Consider the following 17,405-nt stretch of genomic DNA (forward strand, 5'->3'; position numbering starts at 1 on the left):
TTTACGTATATTAAAAAGAAAACAAAAAAAACTGCCTTGGTTAGCAACTATTGTGTGTTTAATATGGAAACAAGGCATAATCGTGTTACAGCAAGAATCTAAGTTACTTCACGAAAATCCTGTCTGTTATTTTTTGTGCTAACAAAATATAACACACAGGATATAACTAGTAGATAAAATAGCAGATAAAGAGATTAACTAGCATTCATCCTGTAATCTAATCTAGCAAGCTAGACAACAGCGGCGATAGGACTATGACTTGGCTAGGCGTCATCTAAGTGAAATCTGGTTGGCAGGCTTTGGCAGTCTAAGACCTGTTGGCCACAGGGTTTAACAGACAAACACCTTTGAACATATATAGCATTAATAAGGAAGGGTCCCTGGTTCGAATGCCGCCCCAGCCTAGAAATGGGTGTTCTTTGTTACTGTCCCACCATCTTCATCTTCGCGAGTAGCCAAAGTGGCAGAAAAGCGAAATAAAATAAGCCAAATAAATGTAGCATTAATAACATGAACACGCCAGTTCGGTGACCGAGTGTGTTAAGTGGCCGACTTTCGATCTTGCCACCGAAGTTTCCGGGTCCGAATCTCGATCTGGGCATGGGTATTCTTGTAAGTCTCCTTTCATTAATTTAATTACATGATCACTAAATTCGCATCGTCGTTATTAGCCAGAAATTACAGAAAAGCGACTGAAAATAATAAAATTCAAAAACTTATGTCCTATCCTCCAGCTGCCAACATCTCTCCGCTTTTGAATGGAAATCCGATATTGGAGCTTTAGTACAATATAATTCTTATGCGTGTCTGGTCGTCAGTTTTTGGAAGTAGTTTCTTAGCTGCTGTAACGAGCTTCAATAATGAAAAATAACTGTTCCATGTTAAACATTGTTGTGCTGTTTTGTGTTACGTCACTTTCACTTACAAAAAATCTAGAATGTTAAAGAAGTTTCTAACTTGAAGAAAGTAAATATTGAAACTGGACGTGAATTAGTAAATCTCTGGACTTAGCTAACTATACTTTTGTTTTAATATAGCCATTTTGACATCGTTGCCCTTTACCTGTATCAGTTCATTTTGAATTTCAGAACGTGGATAATTATTGTGAATCTCCTTTTATTGTGTATGTCTGAAAAGTTCTTGTGTTATGAAAAATTAATATGCTGACCAAGGCAGTAATTTATTTTATTAAAAACATAAACTAAAACGTAACGTTTCAACCTTCTAGCAAGGTCTTCATCAGACTCTGTATCAAGTACAAAAGTAACAAGATACACAAAAAGGGCATTATATATACACAAACATTACTCCCTCCAGACTATTAGAAAGTTGTTAGGAACTTTCTAGCAGGTGGCTTTCACTTTCCAACTGTACTTTCACCTAAAAGGCTAAACATAATTACTTTCATATAGAATGTGAAGAGATATTCATATAGAATATCTCACGCTCTTTTTCCTTCATTTTCTCCCTTCTCTTCTCTTTCTCTCTTGTCCTTTCCACTCTTTCTAACACCTTCTTCCATTCTTTGTTTAACTTCAGTCCCCCATTCCAGTTCATTCTGTCTTCTTCACCTTTCTTCTCTATTTCCTTGACTTCCTTCCATTTTCTCACTAGCATTCTCTTCTCCCTTCCTATCTGCTTAGCCTCATCCCACTCTATGTCATGTCCTGTTTCTCTCGTGTGAAAGAATGGAAGAAGGTGTTAGAAAGAGTGGAAAGGACAAGAGAGAAAGAGGAGAGAAGGGAGAAAAATGAAGGAAAAAGAGCGTGAGATATTCTATATGAATATCTCTTCACATTCTATATGAAAGTAATTATGTTTAGCCTTTTAGGTGAAAGTACAGTTGGAAAGTGAAAGCCACCTGCTAGAAAGTTCCTAACAACTTTCTAATAGTCTGGAGGGAGTAATGTTTGTGTATATATAATGCCCTTTTTGTGTATCTTGTTACTTTTGTACTTGATACAGAGTCTGATGAAGACCTTGCTAGAAGGTTGAAACGTTACGTTTTAGTTTATGTTTTTAATAAAATAAATTACTGCCTTGGTCAGCATATTTAGTTTTTCATAATCATGGAAACAAGGCTTAATGGTGTTATAAGTTCTTGTGGTAATTGGTTATATTTCGAATTTCGAAAGAAATTTCACCAAATCTGTTATTTTTTTGGAATTTTCTGTCGTTTCTGCTGTGTATAATGCTTCTTGATGTTCTCGAACCGCTAAATTATGAGAAGTCAAAACTTATGTTAATGCTTATCAACCTTTGTAAGAGAACGTTTCATTGTGGTTGTTTGGCTTCCTGAATATTCTAAAATCAGACGGCTACCACCCGGTTTATTTGAAATGCTAAATATTTAGCGTATTCATTCAAATTGTAATGTTTCACTAGAATTTATAACCGGTTAAAACATAATGTTGTAGTTTTATTGCCCACAAAAATCAGTCCTTCCATATATTTTTCTCACCTCTATTATTATTTAATAATAAGTCCATGGGACGTGAGGCCCCTTCGCCCATCCTTTACTACGCCTCTGTTGTTATCATAATTCCTTCCATTGTCACGGTAAACTGAAGGTCAGATATGAGGAGTAAAATGTGGTCCGCGTCCGAGTGGATCTGAGACGGAAACATCCGAGGACACGAATTCGACATGGATTGGTGCTACGTATTACGATTCCGAGACATTTTCTTTTCTTAGAATTACATGCTGATATTTCAAATGTTCTGTCATTACTGCAATGTTCCTTAGATTCGTAAACATGGCCATTGTTTAAGAAGAATGTAAATAAAAGTATAGTTCCATTGTTGCCTTGTATTTGCTGACGTCATAACGTGGGCAAAAGATTGCCTGGAATTCAGCTTCTCGGTTTTACATTGTTTATAAAGAAAATAGTTAAAATTCTTAGACTTTATAACGCAATACCCTTACAATAAGGAGTATTTCAATTACATCTCCCAATATGAAATGAAAATATACAAGCACAATTTTGGGTTGCAAGTTCGAAATAATATCAATAATATCAAAGCAATTCTTAGAACGATACAGCTTCATGCAGATTCAGTTCATTGTTTCAAGTGTGTATTAAATTTCATTAATGTGATATGGTTTCTATTATCTACTATAGGCTATAAATTTCTATCGTTTTTATTGAAAAATCGTGATTTACATATCTCCACCTATTTTATACCTTTTCATTTAAACCAATACTCATTTGTACCTCTGATTGGCTCGCCGGTAAAGAAATCTGCATATGTTGTCGTTCCAGTAAGAAAGTTTCAACTTGGAAAATGCATCATCATTGTGGCGAATTTCTAATCACCTTTACAAATCAGTATCGCGCTATTTAACATATGATAAACATAAGGATGTATAAAGCGAGGCGACGTTAAATAGCCAAGTAAAAAATATATTCATGGAGATTGACTGTACTATTTTGTTTTTATACCAGATGATCGAAAATCACCAGAGACTTAGTTCACCTTACGGACAACAGATGGCAGGTTCGTTCAATTGGAAGCCTCTTAAGCTGCTAATTTCTCCCTGCCCTCTCTGTTTCTGTTTTCGTCGCGTTCTCTCTCTTACCTGTTCTATTCTGCCTCGCTTATTTAACTTATTTCTTATTTCATCCCCCAGAAATTCTTGTCAAATAGTTGAGACCACTTCATGCTCAGATAGAATAACCGGGCCTGGACGTACAGTGGGATGCATAAGTAATACCAAGCAAATTGTTCATCACCTTGTTTATTATCTGTGTTTAACGTGATGAGAGCTTCGAGTGGGATACGGAAACGGGGAACAAGCTTCACTCTATTAAACCCACCATAGGTGCTTGGCGTTCCTCGTCCCGTCCCTCTCGGCAAGAAGAAGTTATTCTTACCCGCATGCGTCTAGGACACAGCCGTCTAACGCATGGTCACTTGCTGCAAGGGCTGGACCCTCCGTTGTGTCGTGTTTGTAATGTTTTAAGCATTCGACACATTCTCGTTGAATGTGTCGATCTTGCTTACCTCCGTCAGACTTTTAACCTTTCCGGCTGTTTGTCATCCCTCTTGGGTGATGACAGCAGTATTTTATCAAATGTTTTTAGTTTTTATAGAAGAGCTGGACTCTTCCACCGTCTGTAAGGAGGTTTTTAGTTTGTTTCTTCTGACTTTTTAATGTGTTGTGTTTGTCTCGTGCAGGTCTTTTTACAATCTTGCACTTTTAGTTTTTTTCCCCAAAGGGCTATTTACAAGCCTTTTTAAGATTTCAGTCAGAATTTTAGATAAGGGGATATTTCCCCGTATACATAGAAGGATGCAAAATGGCCTTAAGTGCCGACGCACCCAAAAAATTTGAAATCAATCAATCAATCAAGAATTGAAACACGCCACCAATCAAGCTGCTGACAACCTCTGAACCAGTACACGTAGAAATCAATTCCTTACAAACACGCGAGAAGCAACAGAAGAATTAATGAAAATAGGCATGGACAATTTACCAGGCAATACTTGTGCATCCCACTGTACAGTTTGAAGTGTGATCCAAACCACTATGTGATGTGCTTTTACAGGGAATCGAACCCTGAATACCTTGAACGTCTTTTCGCTCATGTTTCTTCGCAGTTAATCTAGTCCTGTATAATTCCTTCTTTGCACAGTTCTTCGTCTTATTATTGCTCTGTTGATTTATCATCCGTTGCGAACTTATCCCTTTTCACGCCCATTATAGAGTTTTCATGTTATATTATATGATTCCCGCTGGAGCCACATGTTAGTTATGTTGGATTCCACATTAAACTGTAGTCCAATCACGAAGAGCTAATTTGACCAGAAGAGCTATTTCGTCTTCCGTAGTTACGAACTTGTAATATCTAATTTGAGACGAAGCATTTTGTCAAAGCAAAGCATCCAACGAAAAACTGTATATGCGATATGCATCGAGGCAACTTTCTTGAAGTTCAGTTAACAAGACTTTTGTCCACACCTGTACAACGGAAACTAAAGTGGGCGTTCCGACGCCCTAACCTTCGAGCGGCATGCATCGGCTTGCTGAAACTAAATTTAGCCTCGGAATATTTGGCTACAGCAGACACACATGCACGCTTGAAACAGCTCGAGACCTAACGTAAGCCAGCAAACCACCCGTCGCCACCATAGAGCTACTTGCCAAGTTCTTAAGTTGTGATTTTTTTTCGTGTAGTGACACTGAATTGCCCAGGTGCCAAGTGCTTCTCTTGTTTTTTTATTATTCTCTGGACGCACTCTCCCAACCTGCTAAGATATCTTTGGAATGGACCTTGTTTTTTGATAAAAAGGTATGGACCGGAGAATGTCCGCGTGGAACCAACTGACGTTCGAAGCTACATTGTATCACTCAGCAGGCCATAGAGTAACGAAACCCAGCACTAGAAGGCGTACACGGACGGTTCGTAAATATACTGTAATATCATGTAAATCCTCTTCTTATTTCAGACCTTCTGAACTGTAAATAGAATGTCTACATAAATTTCTTCTCTTCGTTTTCTTTCCTTTCTTCCTGTCTATTTGTACAATTCTTTATCATCTGCATTTAAAAGTCGTAAGTTAGTTTGATGCACTATCTCTGTCTTAATCGACTTGTCCATCTTTTCCCAATAATATACACATCGATTATATTGGTATTTAACTCAGGGCGATCGGAGTGTGACTGCCAATAGGGCGGTGTCAATTTTCATCAATAAGGCGCCCCTTGAACAATGCAAGTAAAAAAAAAGTATTGGTATCAGCGCTAGAAGATGAATTCTAGCCGGTGGTGGGGGGGGGTTACTGTGGTTTAACACGGTGACAATGAGGTATAGCTGGAGGAATGCCTTGTAAAAATTTTACTAGCTTGGGGACACCACTCCCCGCCCAACGCCCCCTCACCTCGAGCACTGACTACAGTAGAAATTCGTAGCAAAATTATTACAATTTTTATCTCAAATGTGCGACAAATAAAATTGAAATTCGTATTTGGCAACAATGAATTGTTACATAGGATACTGAGTACTCATACAGTTATTATTATAGCATACACAAATAGTACATATGTAACATTGTAGCAATGCACTTTAAATACTATAGAATACCACGATAAAGTATTATTTTAAAATTGAGTTATTAATTAATACCAAACATTTCATCCAAACACCGAACATGCACTTTCAATTTGGACCGTCTACGACTTCCATTAACAAATCACATATATTAACTGTTTTTGAATGTTAAGTACTTACAAACTTTATTTATCTTACGGAAACAAATTGCGAACGAAGCGGGAACAATCTTAATTTGACAGGGTACCAATATTTTCAAGTTTTATTTCGACATTTCCCATTTCTTCTCTTTTTACTGGTTTGGCCCCCATTTGACTCAGCGCCCAGAGTGACCTTCCCTCCACCCCCATATAGCTTTGTGTGTAGGGCACCGCTTTACCTGTGACCGATTATGAGTAGTAGGATAAAACAAAGCCGAATGTGCGATTTTTGGATGGATACTGAGATGGTGCACTTGGATTTTGCGTAAATACTTAATATTTGAACTATATTTTCGTGAAGTGAGAAATCAGTCCTTCTTAAGAAAATTTTAATGTATGGCAGAACCATTAACTACCAAAGTTAAAAAATGTATATTTTATGGATATTGACGGATGTAAGTATATTGTTAAATTGTCAATAGCTTTAACGATCTGATATTTCTATTAGAAGCTTTTTCTGCTACTTTTTTATTATTTCCATCAACAATATATCGTAGTTTTTGTTTCGGAAAATTTTAATACTCAATTTCTGAATCTAACCTACTGCAATCATCTATATTAATTAAAAGAATTAATGAGCTAATTCTACATCCGATCGATAGAATATCTATCTCGATAAATTTTTTATGAGGTCATCCAATATATCTACTATTGTTGCTTCATAGTTTACTGTTATTTCCAAGTATTCAAGAAGTCTCAGATTCGATTTTCAGCTTCGAAATAAAGCGCCTTTAGTTTACGTGTTATTTTTTTCCGCATATGTACTCTGTAATGTACAATAATTAACTCTCCTATTCATACAACGTAATTGTGTAATTTGAATTGATGATATAATCTCTTAAACTCATACGAATGTTGGTGTTTATTATATTATTTGATATGGTGATATATTGTCAATGAGATATCATATTTTCCCTATACAATGAACTTTGGGTTAGGCACGAAATTTAAAATATTTCGACTTTAAATTTTTTCTCGTATTTCAAATTTAAATGTTCACTGAACTCGACATGAAGTTAATTATATCAGTGTTAAGGTCAGGTGGCCCGACCCTGTGGCCGAGTGGTTAGCACATCGCGCTGCGACGCCAAGGGTCCCGGGTTCGAATCCCGGTCGGGCTTGGTTGTTTGTGAATGTCCATTCATCAATTTCATCACTTCATCACTCATCCCCATCTTCGCAAATTAGCCTAGAGGCACAAAACGCGAAGTAAAATAAAACTAAATCAATCAATCAATCAATCATGTTAAGGTCAGGCAATTAATTTCCCATTCTTTTTCACTTCAATGTGCTACTTTCACAAAACTTGTTACTCTGACAACTGCAACTGTAGTGAGCGTGAAAGAAAAACTAGTAAAATTTTTAGACTATGAAAAACGTGTTCGGAGTTCCTAAACCATACAGTAACAGTTGATTAACAAATCGTTATTCAATTTGCAGTTTAGCAAAAACTAGAAAGTTAATGATATTAATCAGGAGTATAATTTGACGTAATCGTAAAGGAGAGACAGTCAAGCGAGAAAAGCTATGAAATAAACATTAATTTTATGATTCAAGTTCAGTGTTGAAGAACAGATGAAACTTGTTCTTGAAATATAATATACGAGCGACTTCAATGTAAAAGAAAGCTTTATTTGCATGTTGCTGTAGCAAAGGCTCGTAACTAGTCATCCGTAAGTGTGTTTTGAAATTCCGCTCTCGTCCATGACATTTATGTTTCATTACAACTCATTTTATGCACTGAAGCTAACCAAGATTCCCACGCCCCTTCTCTTTTTTCTCTCTCTCTCTCTCACGTCTAACATCAAAGAATCTAATGGTTTTAAACACATTAAGCAGTACTTTTATACCTGTAGCTTATTATGGGTTGAAAATGTGGTCTCTTACATAAATATGAACATACATTAAGAGTTTTTGACTATACAATTTTACGGAAGCTATTTCTGCCTAAAATATATGATTCATTTGGTTTATTTTACTTCGCCTTTTTGCCACTTTTGGCTAATCGCGAAGATGAGGAAGTGTGATGCTAATATGAAACTGATGAAGGAACACTCACAAAGAACGTCCATGCCCTGGCCGTGATCAGAACCCGGGACCCCTGGCGTCGTACCGCGGTGTGCTAACCACTCCGCCACGGAGGCCGGTCTAAACGATATGAAACTACAATTGAATGAAGTGCATATTTTACATGCATGCCATGATATTATTATAATAATTAAATCAGGAAGATTTCGGTGCCCAGGCTATGTAGCACACAGGGAAGAGGAAAGGAATTTATGCGGGAACATTGTTGGGAAACTTAGTGGTAAGAGGCTTTTGGGAAGACCAAGATGAAGATGGAATGACAATACTGGGATGGGCCCGATTGAAATTGGTAAGATAGTTGGGAGCTGATTAATCTTTTCCAGGATAGGAACAATTGGAAGACATATAAGTTGTTGCGGCAATAAACCTACAGTTTAGGAATATAATAGAGTTATTTTATTTACGTTTTATCACAACTGTCTTAAATAATCAACCACGAATTACATTCCTATTGCGATTTCACTGTCGTACAAAACGATTTCTGCTTCATGAAAAAGTTTGCATTTGGGAAAAATTTCTTACAAATGGTGTAACAAATAACTTATGAGGGGATATGAAACTATCTCTGGTAGCGATGAAAACTTACGTCTGTTTGCAGGCATAGTTTGTTGGAGGAGAATCCCTTGCATTCTCTCGTTAACTTGGACCCTGCTTATAACGCAGGTACAAATAACAGTTATTTGTTCGAGTAAAAGTAACTGTAACTAATTATTATTTTTTTCTCAAATGAGTAAAAGTGTTTGTGAGTTTGTAAAAATAACTACTTTCTTTAATTTCATTTTTAAAAATATATTATTTTTCTCCTCCATGTCATCATTAAAAAGAAATAATGTCATTCGAATTATTTCGTGTGGCTTTTTTGAGACGAATGATTCTCTCGTGGTGCAACCACGTCACTCCTGCATCAAACACTGCATAAACATGTGTCTTGACGTATTAAGTGCTGGAAACTGAATCCCCCCTATATCTACCACATTCATCAAACCTAGGGTGTTTGGGAAAAGGCACATCTGCTGTAAAGATTTTTTTTTACTCGACTGCTTTTCCAGAAGAGCCTAGGTATAACATTTGGGTCTAAGTTCAACATCTTTCAATGTTTTCCACTAATAAATAAATAAATTGCTTATATTTCGAAGTTGCAATTTACAAACAATAAATTATGGACACCCTGTAGACACTGGTTCTCCTCAAACAAGGGGAGTAATAAATAGGCTCTTTCTCACTTTTTAAAGTGGGCTCGGTTTCTTTTGTTTCTGATACAATGCCAACAAACCATATGTAACAACTAAGAGGGACTTTCACGTTTCAGCTGTTTTCGTCCAATAGCATCATTCATTACTTGCAGATTATAAAAAGCTCGTACCTGGCTGGATTTGTCTCAAACTGGGCCAGCCCTCGCTTCGCTTATGTGTGTTCTTTGTACTAGGGGGAAAATAATAGCCTTCCACTCAGCCAAGAGTTTCAGAATCTCACACAGCTACAGTCGCGCCTAATGCACAGACTATTCAAAACACGATGCGCTTTTCTTCTTCTAATCGCAGATAGCTGCAGTGTTGTGATCGTATCGTGAAGTCAGTTTTTTAGCCAGCTATTATTCGTTCGTGTACACACACCAGTGACTAATTACGGACCGTTAAAGTTGTTGAGGAAATATAAATAATGGCTGCTTGGGGTCAGCTCTCCGTTGCAGAATATGCTTCATCTGCGTCTGCGAGGGATGACACAAAGACTGGAAGATTCGTACCAAAAGCGGTAAATTATTGCATTTCTTATATTAATTATGTAATTGTTTAGGGATGTACATTTTTTTATTTTTCTTAATTTGCGTTCCATTTCTGATAATTTTGGCTAAATTGTGACGGTGAAGATGAATGATGATTAGAAAAAGTTGATTAAGTGAGTAAAAAAACATGCTAAAGCCTGGACTCGAACCCCGAACCAACGTCGAAGCAACAAGGCAATATATGTGTATATATATTTAAACACTGTGCCACGAATCCCTATTTTCTTCTTGATTTATAATTACTAAGAACTTGTAATTTGAGGTTTGTTGCTAAATTCACTTCATGTAAGTCACTCTAATCCATGCAGACCTCCGCGTTACAACGCCAAGGGCTCCCGGGTTCGAATCCTGGCATGGGCATGGGTGTTCTTTGTGAGTGTCCCTTTATCATGTGATCACTCGCCCTCATCTTCGCGATTAGCCAAAAGTGTCAGAAAAACGAACTAAAATCAACCGAAAAATAAATCCATTGTGAACCTATATTTTCTGTGGAATGTATCTCAACCGAAAATCGAACCTGGAACCTCTGTTGTTGTAGATAAAAAGCAGAACCAAAGAAACACAAAACTGTCAAAATTGCAATCTAACTTTGGAAAAAATGTGTAAAGTCATGTCAAATATACAGGGTGGCGGATGTGACCAAAGAAAACTAGGACCTTCCCGTGGTGGTCTTCGTAAGGTAGTGAAGGTGTCCCGGGTGCAAGCAATAGGTTTAGTTCCGATTAGCCTATCTGTGCATAAAGTGAACTAAAAAATGTAAACAAAAAATAACTCAAAAGGAAAATCGTAGTGCTAAAACTGAGCATATTCTGTGATTCCCTGCGCGTGCAACTTAGGAAGAGCTCTTGACATTGCAAGAACAAAGCTGAAAAAACTTTCGATTGAATTATTTCAGTTTTGTTTCTTTAGGGGGTAATGTTACTGGCAATATTGCAAGTATATTGTTGGGCTGCATACGAATAGGATAATATATATTTTTTTCCTTTTCGAAATCTCGTAGTGTCGAAAATGAAGCATCCGTGATGAAATAATAAGTATTAATATAATTTATTATTGAGTATAATAAGAAACATGCTCTTCGTCTTTGCACTGTGAAAGCACACCACCTTCTCCCTTTGCAGAATGGGTCAAAGTGCATTACTGTGGTACGCGTATCCCTAGGGGTACATGAACTACTTGAAGGGGGTACGCAATCAGCGCGGAGAGTGGGTTTTCATCCATGGCGTACCTAAAAAAATAAGTACCGAAATATACTATATTTGGAGACGAATTTCCGCTTGAAAGTTTCAGGTTCACAACCAGACATCAAGAAACTGAGTCAAGCTATGCAGGCACATCCTTCTCACTAGAAACTCTGAGGGTTTACAATAAAAACTTCAAAATGGCTTGGCAGTTTTACAAACTTACTTTTGTTCTTTACTCCTTTTATTCAATAACTCTGGAGAAAATATATATAAATTAAAGTTTGTTATATACTTCTTAGTATACATGTGTTTCACATTTTTATTTTTGTAATTAATCATAGAGACCGTAAACGTAGGAACACTCAATAAAATAATAAATGTTGGATTCTAATGTTTATTTGTTTTCCATCTTTCCACATAGAGCCCGAATGCCACTTTGCTCTATTAGCCCAGTCAATAAAGGTTTCATGTCGGGAATAATTCCGCAAAAGCTGAATTTTGGTCAGTTGTTAGAGCACTACTAGTAGTGCAAAATCCCAAAAGTCCCCGCCCATCCTCGCGGTGCCCCCTCCCATCCTCGCGGTGCCCCCTCCCAACGCCCCCCCAAACATCAATTTCGCAGACTATCAGTTATTGACTTATATCTCTCTAACCAATGGTCGTAGGCAGGTAATCGTTTTTTAGTCTTAATCCTCACTAGATGGGCTACAAAAGAGAATCAGTGTACGTTTTCGATAATGTTGGTGGTTTTGCCGTAATTTTAAAAATAATCGTCAAAAAGTGAATTTTTTCTAGTACTTTCTGAGGTTTTTGCCTTGTAACTTTAGAAAACATTGAATGACAAAAAAATTGTTTCGAATAAAAGTTGTAGCATAATTTATAAGGTTTAAAACGATATCAATTTTAATATATTTTAATGAAAGATGCGCCATAAAATGTGTCTCTAAATCGAGGACAGGACCAAAAAAGTGTGTCTTTATGTGAATAACTCCGATTTGAAAGTGTTAATAATTCTCAAACCATACAATAGTATTGTATATTCGTAACGTTACGAAATGTTTGTTAGAAGACTTTAGACAAACTAAACCTTTAAAATACTATTTATTTTGTATTTATAAATTTTCCTCAAATAGGCCTCACATTTTTAAGAGAAATTCCATTTTACGTACAACCCAATTTGATTTCTGAAAGTATAAGTAATTGAAATTCTATTAAATTGTTTTATTATTTGAACGAAAAAAGCATTCATTGTAATTGATGATACGAAAATACTGAAATTTGATTTACAAAATATTTTGTAATGAATTTCTCATTACATCGGTTCCCTTTTTGATCAGGTTTTAAATTCAAATCCTTCACATTTGGATAATAAAATACAGGCAAGATTTCTCATTCAATACCAAACACTTATACTCTATCCTGAGAATCTCTGGAGCAATCCCGCGCATAACGGAAAAGAAGGGTAGAAAGCGAGCAAGGCGGTACACGCTGATGCAAACAGCTGGCAACTGCAGTCCCTTTTCCCCATCCACACAATCCCGTTCCGTCGCAATCATTACGACTTATTTAGTCATTAAGAAACAAAAACATCAGTGTTGTTACATCACGTGAATGGGTTGAAGTTTGGGCATCCACTTATTGCTATCAACTCAACTAGTTCTTAACATGTCAGCAACTGGTGGTTTCTTTACTTGCAAGTGCTTAATTCATCAGATCTTGAAGGCGAAAGGTACTCAGCTTAAGTAACTCACTTTCTAGCAGTTCTAAACCCGAGGTTTATGACTGCAGCAAAAGCAGCCTTCCATCTGTCCTTATTCTGGGCAAAATCAATCCAATCTTTTCCATCCTGACTGATTTCCTTTAGGTCCATCTCAACGTTATCCCTCCATCTTCGTCTTGGGTCCTCCTACAGGTCTCTTACCATCATGTTTCCCAACAAGAATCCTGTAAACTCTTCTTTCCTCTCAATTCGTGCCACGTGAACGGCCCACCTAAGTCTTCTTGATTTAATTATTCTAATAATACGTATCTGGACATGAATACAAATTATACAACTCTAAATTATGTAACCATCTGCACTCACCTGTCTCCTCATCCCTTTTAGGTCCAAATATTTTTCTAAGGATTTTATTTTCAAATACTCTTCATTTATGTTCCTCTTTTAATGCAATGGACTAAGTTTCACATCCATACTATATACAGACAAAATTACGTCTTTTTTCTTAATTTAACTTTCTTTCATAGATATTATGTGAGAGGATAAAAGTTCATAAATAGAAATGTGTTTTGAGCTTAAGGCCATACGGAAATGTGTAGTTATTGGAAAATATCGCAATCCTTTTTACTCGTTTTGACATGGTTAGAATGGGATATTTTGATCCAGTTTTGTCAACATGAGGATGTTAGAGTAATAAAATTTCTGTATCATGAAAGAACCTCCAGCACCTTATAGCCATATGGTTGGTATCTTTGTAAGTGCATTTGTTGTCAACCCAGCTCTGCTGATTTCTGATCGAGGACTACAGAGCGACAGAGATCCTTGGATACATCAATGGCTGACAATGTATGTAAGTATTTTCTGGTGATAACTAGATAAATCATAAAATACACGCCAAGTTAACAGTGAACTGGACGTTTCAAGTGTTGAATGGAAAAATCTTGCCTCCACTGCGAATGTGATACGATTTTGAGATCTGATCAAAGAAGGGAAACGAACTTATGAAAAATTCATAGCACAATATTTTCTAAATAATTTGCAATATTTTCGTATCATCGGTTACAGTGAAAATGTGTTTTTCTTTCATTCATATTTTCAGAAATCAAATAGGTTTATATATATATCTTGTATTTCTCTTAAAAATGTTATTTTTGGGACAAATTTATGAATACAAAAAAATAGTATTTTAAAGGTTTGTCTAAAGTCTTCTAACAAACATTTCGTAACGTTACAAATATACAATACTATTGTATGGTTCGAGAATTATTAACACTTTCAAATCAGAGTTATTCACATAAAGTATTAGACTATAGTGAGTTTTTCTACAAGACCACTATTTTTATTATTTAAAAGAAATATTGATATATTATGAAAGTTCACACTATTTGGAGCATTTCTGAAAAATCCTGAAGTTGACAGGTGCTACCGTTCCCGAGATATGTCAAATCCAAAATATCTAATATGGTGGACTCTTTTCAAGATGGCAACCATCAGCACGCAGATGGCGATTGGGTACTCGACTAAACATGTCTTAAGTGGTATAACAATTGATTCTACCAAGTTTCATGCTTTTATCGAAAAGTCAATGATTCCGGACTTAACCGCCGGACTGTGATAAAGACACACTTTTTTGGTGCTGTCCTCCATTTGGAGACACATTTTATGGCGCATCTTTCATTAAAATATATTAAAATTGATATCGTTTTAAAGCTTATAAGTTATGCTACAACTTTTATTGGAAACAATTTCTTGTCATTTAATGTTTTCTAAAGTTACAAGGCAAAAACCTCAGAAAGTACTAGAAAAAATTCGCTTTTTGACGATTCACTGGTCTACATATGAAATATTTTTTTCTGCTGACTTAGATATTTTAACTGATTCTATACAATTTGAGGTCGCTGATTCCAAATATGTAGTCAGAAAAAGTGTATCACGTCACAATTTTTCACAAATCACATTTGAAAATTTTCGCAATATTATAATACTGGGCCAAACTCCAACAATTTTCCATATAGATATCTGTACATAATGAAATTTCTTTTTCTGCTGACTTCGATATTTTAACTGATTCTATATAATTTGAGGTCACTGATTCCAAATATGTAGTCAGAAAAAGTGTATCACGTCACAATTTTTCACAAATCACATTTGAAAATTTTCACAATAATATAATACTGGCCTAAACTCCAACAATTTTCCATATAGATATCTGCATATAATGAAATTATAAGACTACAAACATAGGTGGCGTAGCTGATAACAGGTATTAAGTTGCATTGTTTCACAAGTCACATTTCCAAATTTTCAGAAAATTATATCCGGCTACATTCTAACAGCACTTGCAAAGAGATTGCGTCGTGGTCAGATGTACATGCAGAGTATCACGTCTCGTTGTTTACAAACATACGTTTCTATTTTTTCAATACGGAGTTCTTAATGGACAAAAAGTTTTAGGCTATTCCGGCAAATTGATCAATTTGTTTCACGAGCACATACAGTCAACACCTGATGCCTGTACTTATGCTAAACTTAACATACACCACAGAATAGCACAACATGCATACCTACTTAGGCAAAAAAAATTGTTTCTTTGATTTTCTGGAGTAGGTGGACTCAGGAACGTCACTCTGCAAGCACCAGCAATAGTCGGCCATCATGTTTTCATTCCATCTCTCCTGATATCGGTGCTCCATGGTTTTTATGTCTTGGTGGAAGCGTTCACCCTGTTCTTTACTTGCGGCACCAAGATTGGACGGAAATACATCTAAGTGGCTGTGCAGGAAGTGAAGCTTGACACTCATATTTACTCCTAACTTTCGAAACGTCACCAACAAATTTTCAACTAGAACCTCGTAGTTGTGCGCCCTGAAGTTTCCAAGAAAGTTTGTAATGACATCAGAAAAGGCACACCATGCATCTTTCTCTGTGCAGTTCATTGTTTGTAAGAATTCTTCATCTTTCATTAGCATCCTTATCTGAGGACCATCAAAAATACCTGCTTTTACTTTCTCATGCGTCAATGCAGGAAATTTTGAGCAAATGTATTTAAAGCAAGCCCCAAGCCCCATTCTTATCCAGAGCTTTTACATACTGCTTCATTAATCCCAACTTAATGTGCAGTGGAGGAAGTAACACTTTCTTAGGATCAACAAGCGGCTTGTTCTGGATGTTTTTCGCCCCGACTTCAAAGCTTTTCCTGGAGGGCCACAGTCTTCGTACCCAATGTTCGTTCCTTGCTCGACTGTCCCATAAACACAAAAAGCATGGATATTTCGTGAAACCTGCTTGTTGACCAAGTAACATTGAAATGACCTTGAGATCTCCGCACACAAGCCAACTGTCATTTGCATACTTTATCTTTCGAAGCAGTTCTTTCATTGTTTCGTAGCTTTCCTTCAAATGTACGGAGTGGTCAACAGGAATGGATGCTATCTTATTGCCATTATGCAGCAACACACACTTCAAACTCCTCTTCAAGCTTTCAATAACAAGCCTCCGTTCTTCTGCATTATACGTACATCCCATAGCTTCAATTAGTCCCTTCACATCTGTAAAATAGACAAGTTCTTCGTCCCTTTGAAAATATCTTAGATGCCTCTCTCTGTCCCAACACATAAAGGTTGTTCCAGATGCTAAAATATTTCTTTCCTTTAGTCTACACAGGTCCTGCATGCTTTATGAGGTGCCCAGGATTTATCTTAGTCACCCAATTTAATTCCGAAATATGCACTATATGCTTTCCTTACAAAGTCAGTAATATTTGTCCTTTGTTTTGGGGTTAACAATGCTCGAATAACTGATTGAAATAATATTCATTATAATATTCCATGTGCTGCCATCTTGTGACCTCTTTACGGACTACGTTGTTTCATTGCTCTAAATATACATCCCTAATCTTAGATAATTTTCTATTTTCCTCCGAAACCTGACGTGATAGAAAAAAACGGATTTCGGTTTTGGATTTACCACCCTCGAATTACTAAAGAACAACCATCAGCCTCCAGTCAGCAAAATGGACGTAGACCAGTGTTATTTTTAAAATTACGGCAAAATCACCAACATTATCGAAAACATAAGCAGAATCTATTTTGTAGCCCATCTAATGAGGATTAAGGCTAAAAAAAAGATTACCTGCCTACAACCATTGGTTACAGATATATAAGTCGATAACTGATAGTCTGCGAAATTGATATTTGGGGGGCGTTGGGAGGGGGGAGCACCGCGAGGAGGGGCGGAAACTTTTGGGATTTTGCACTACTAGTAGTGTTCTAACAACTGACCAAAATTCAGCTTTTACGGAATTATTCCCGACTTTGGCCTTTTTTTGTCCTTCATTGACTGGGCTATATTGTAGATACACGCCTCCAACATTACAAAAACG

At 36.5% G+C, this 17,405-nt stretch overlaps 1 protein-coding gene across 3 annotated transcripts in view; it reads left to right on the top strand.

Moving 5' to 3' along the window:
- Positions 1-17,405, top strand: part of FipoQ (F-box/LRR-repeat protein FipoQ) — a 118,098-nt gene that overhangs the window by 57,874 nt on the left and 42,819 nt on the right. Inside the window, exon 1 of one of the 3 annotated variants that reach the window (XM_083126768.1) lies at positions 5,133-5,403. The exons of 1 other annotated variant lie outside the window; for it this stretch is intronic. In XM_083126768.1, coding sequence (XP_082982894.1) covers positions 5,296-5,403 — 108 coding nt within the window. In that variant the 5' untranslated portion in view covers positions 5,133-5,295. Of the gene's footprint in view, positions 1-5,132; positions 5,404-9,737; positions 10,093-17,405 lie in introns of those variants that run through there. One more of the 3 variants, XM_083126770.1, reaches the window with a different exon arrangement.

This window comes from Lepisma saccharinum, chromosome 8 (assembly GCF_977018435.1).
Source record: "Lepisma saccharinum chromosome 8, izLepSacc3.1, whole genome shotgun sequence".
NCBI classification, from domain to species: Eukaryota; Metazoa; Arthropoda; class Insecta; order Zygentoma; family Lepismatidae; genus Lepisma; species Lepisma saccharinum.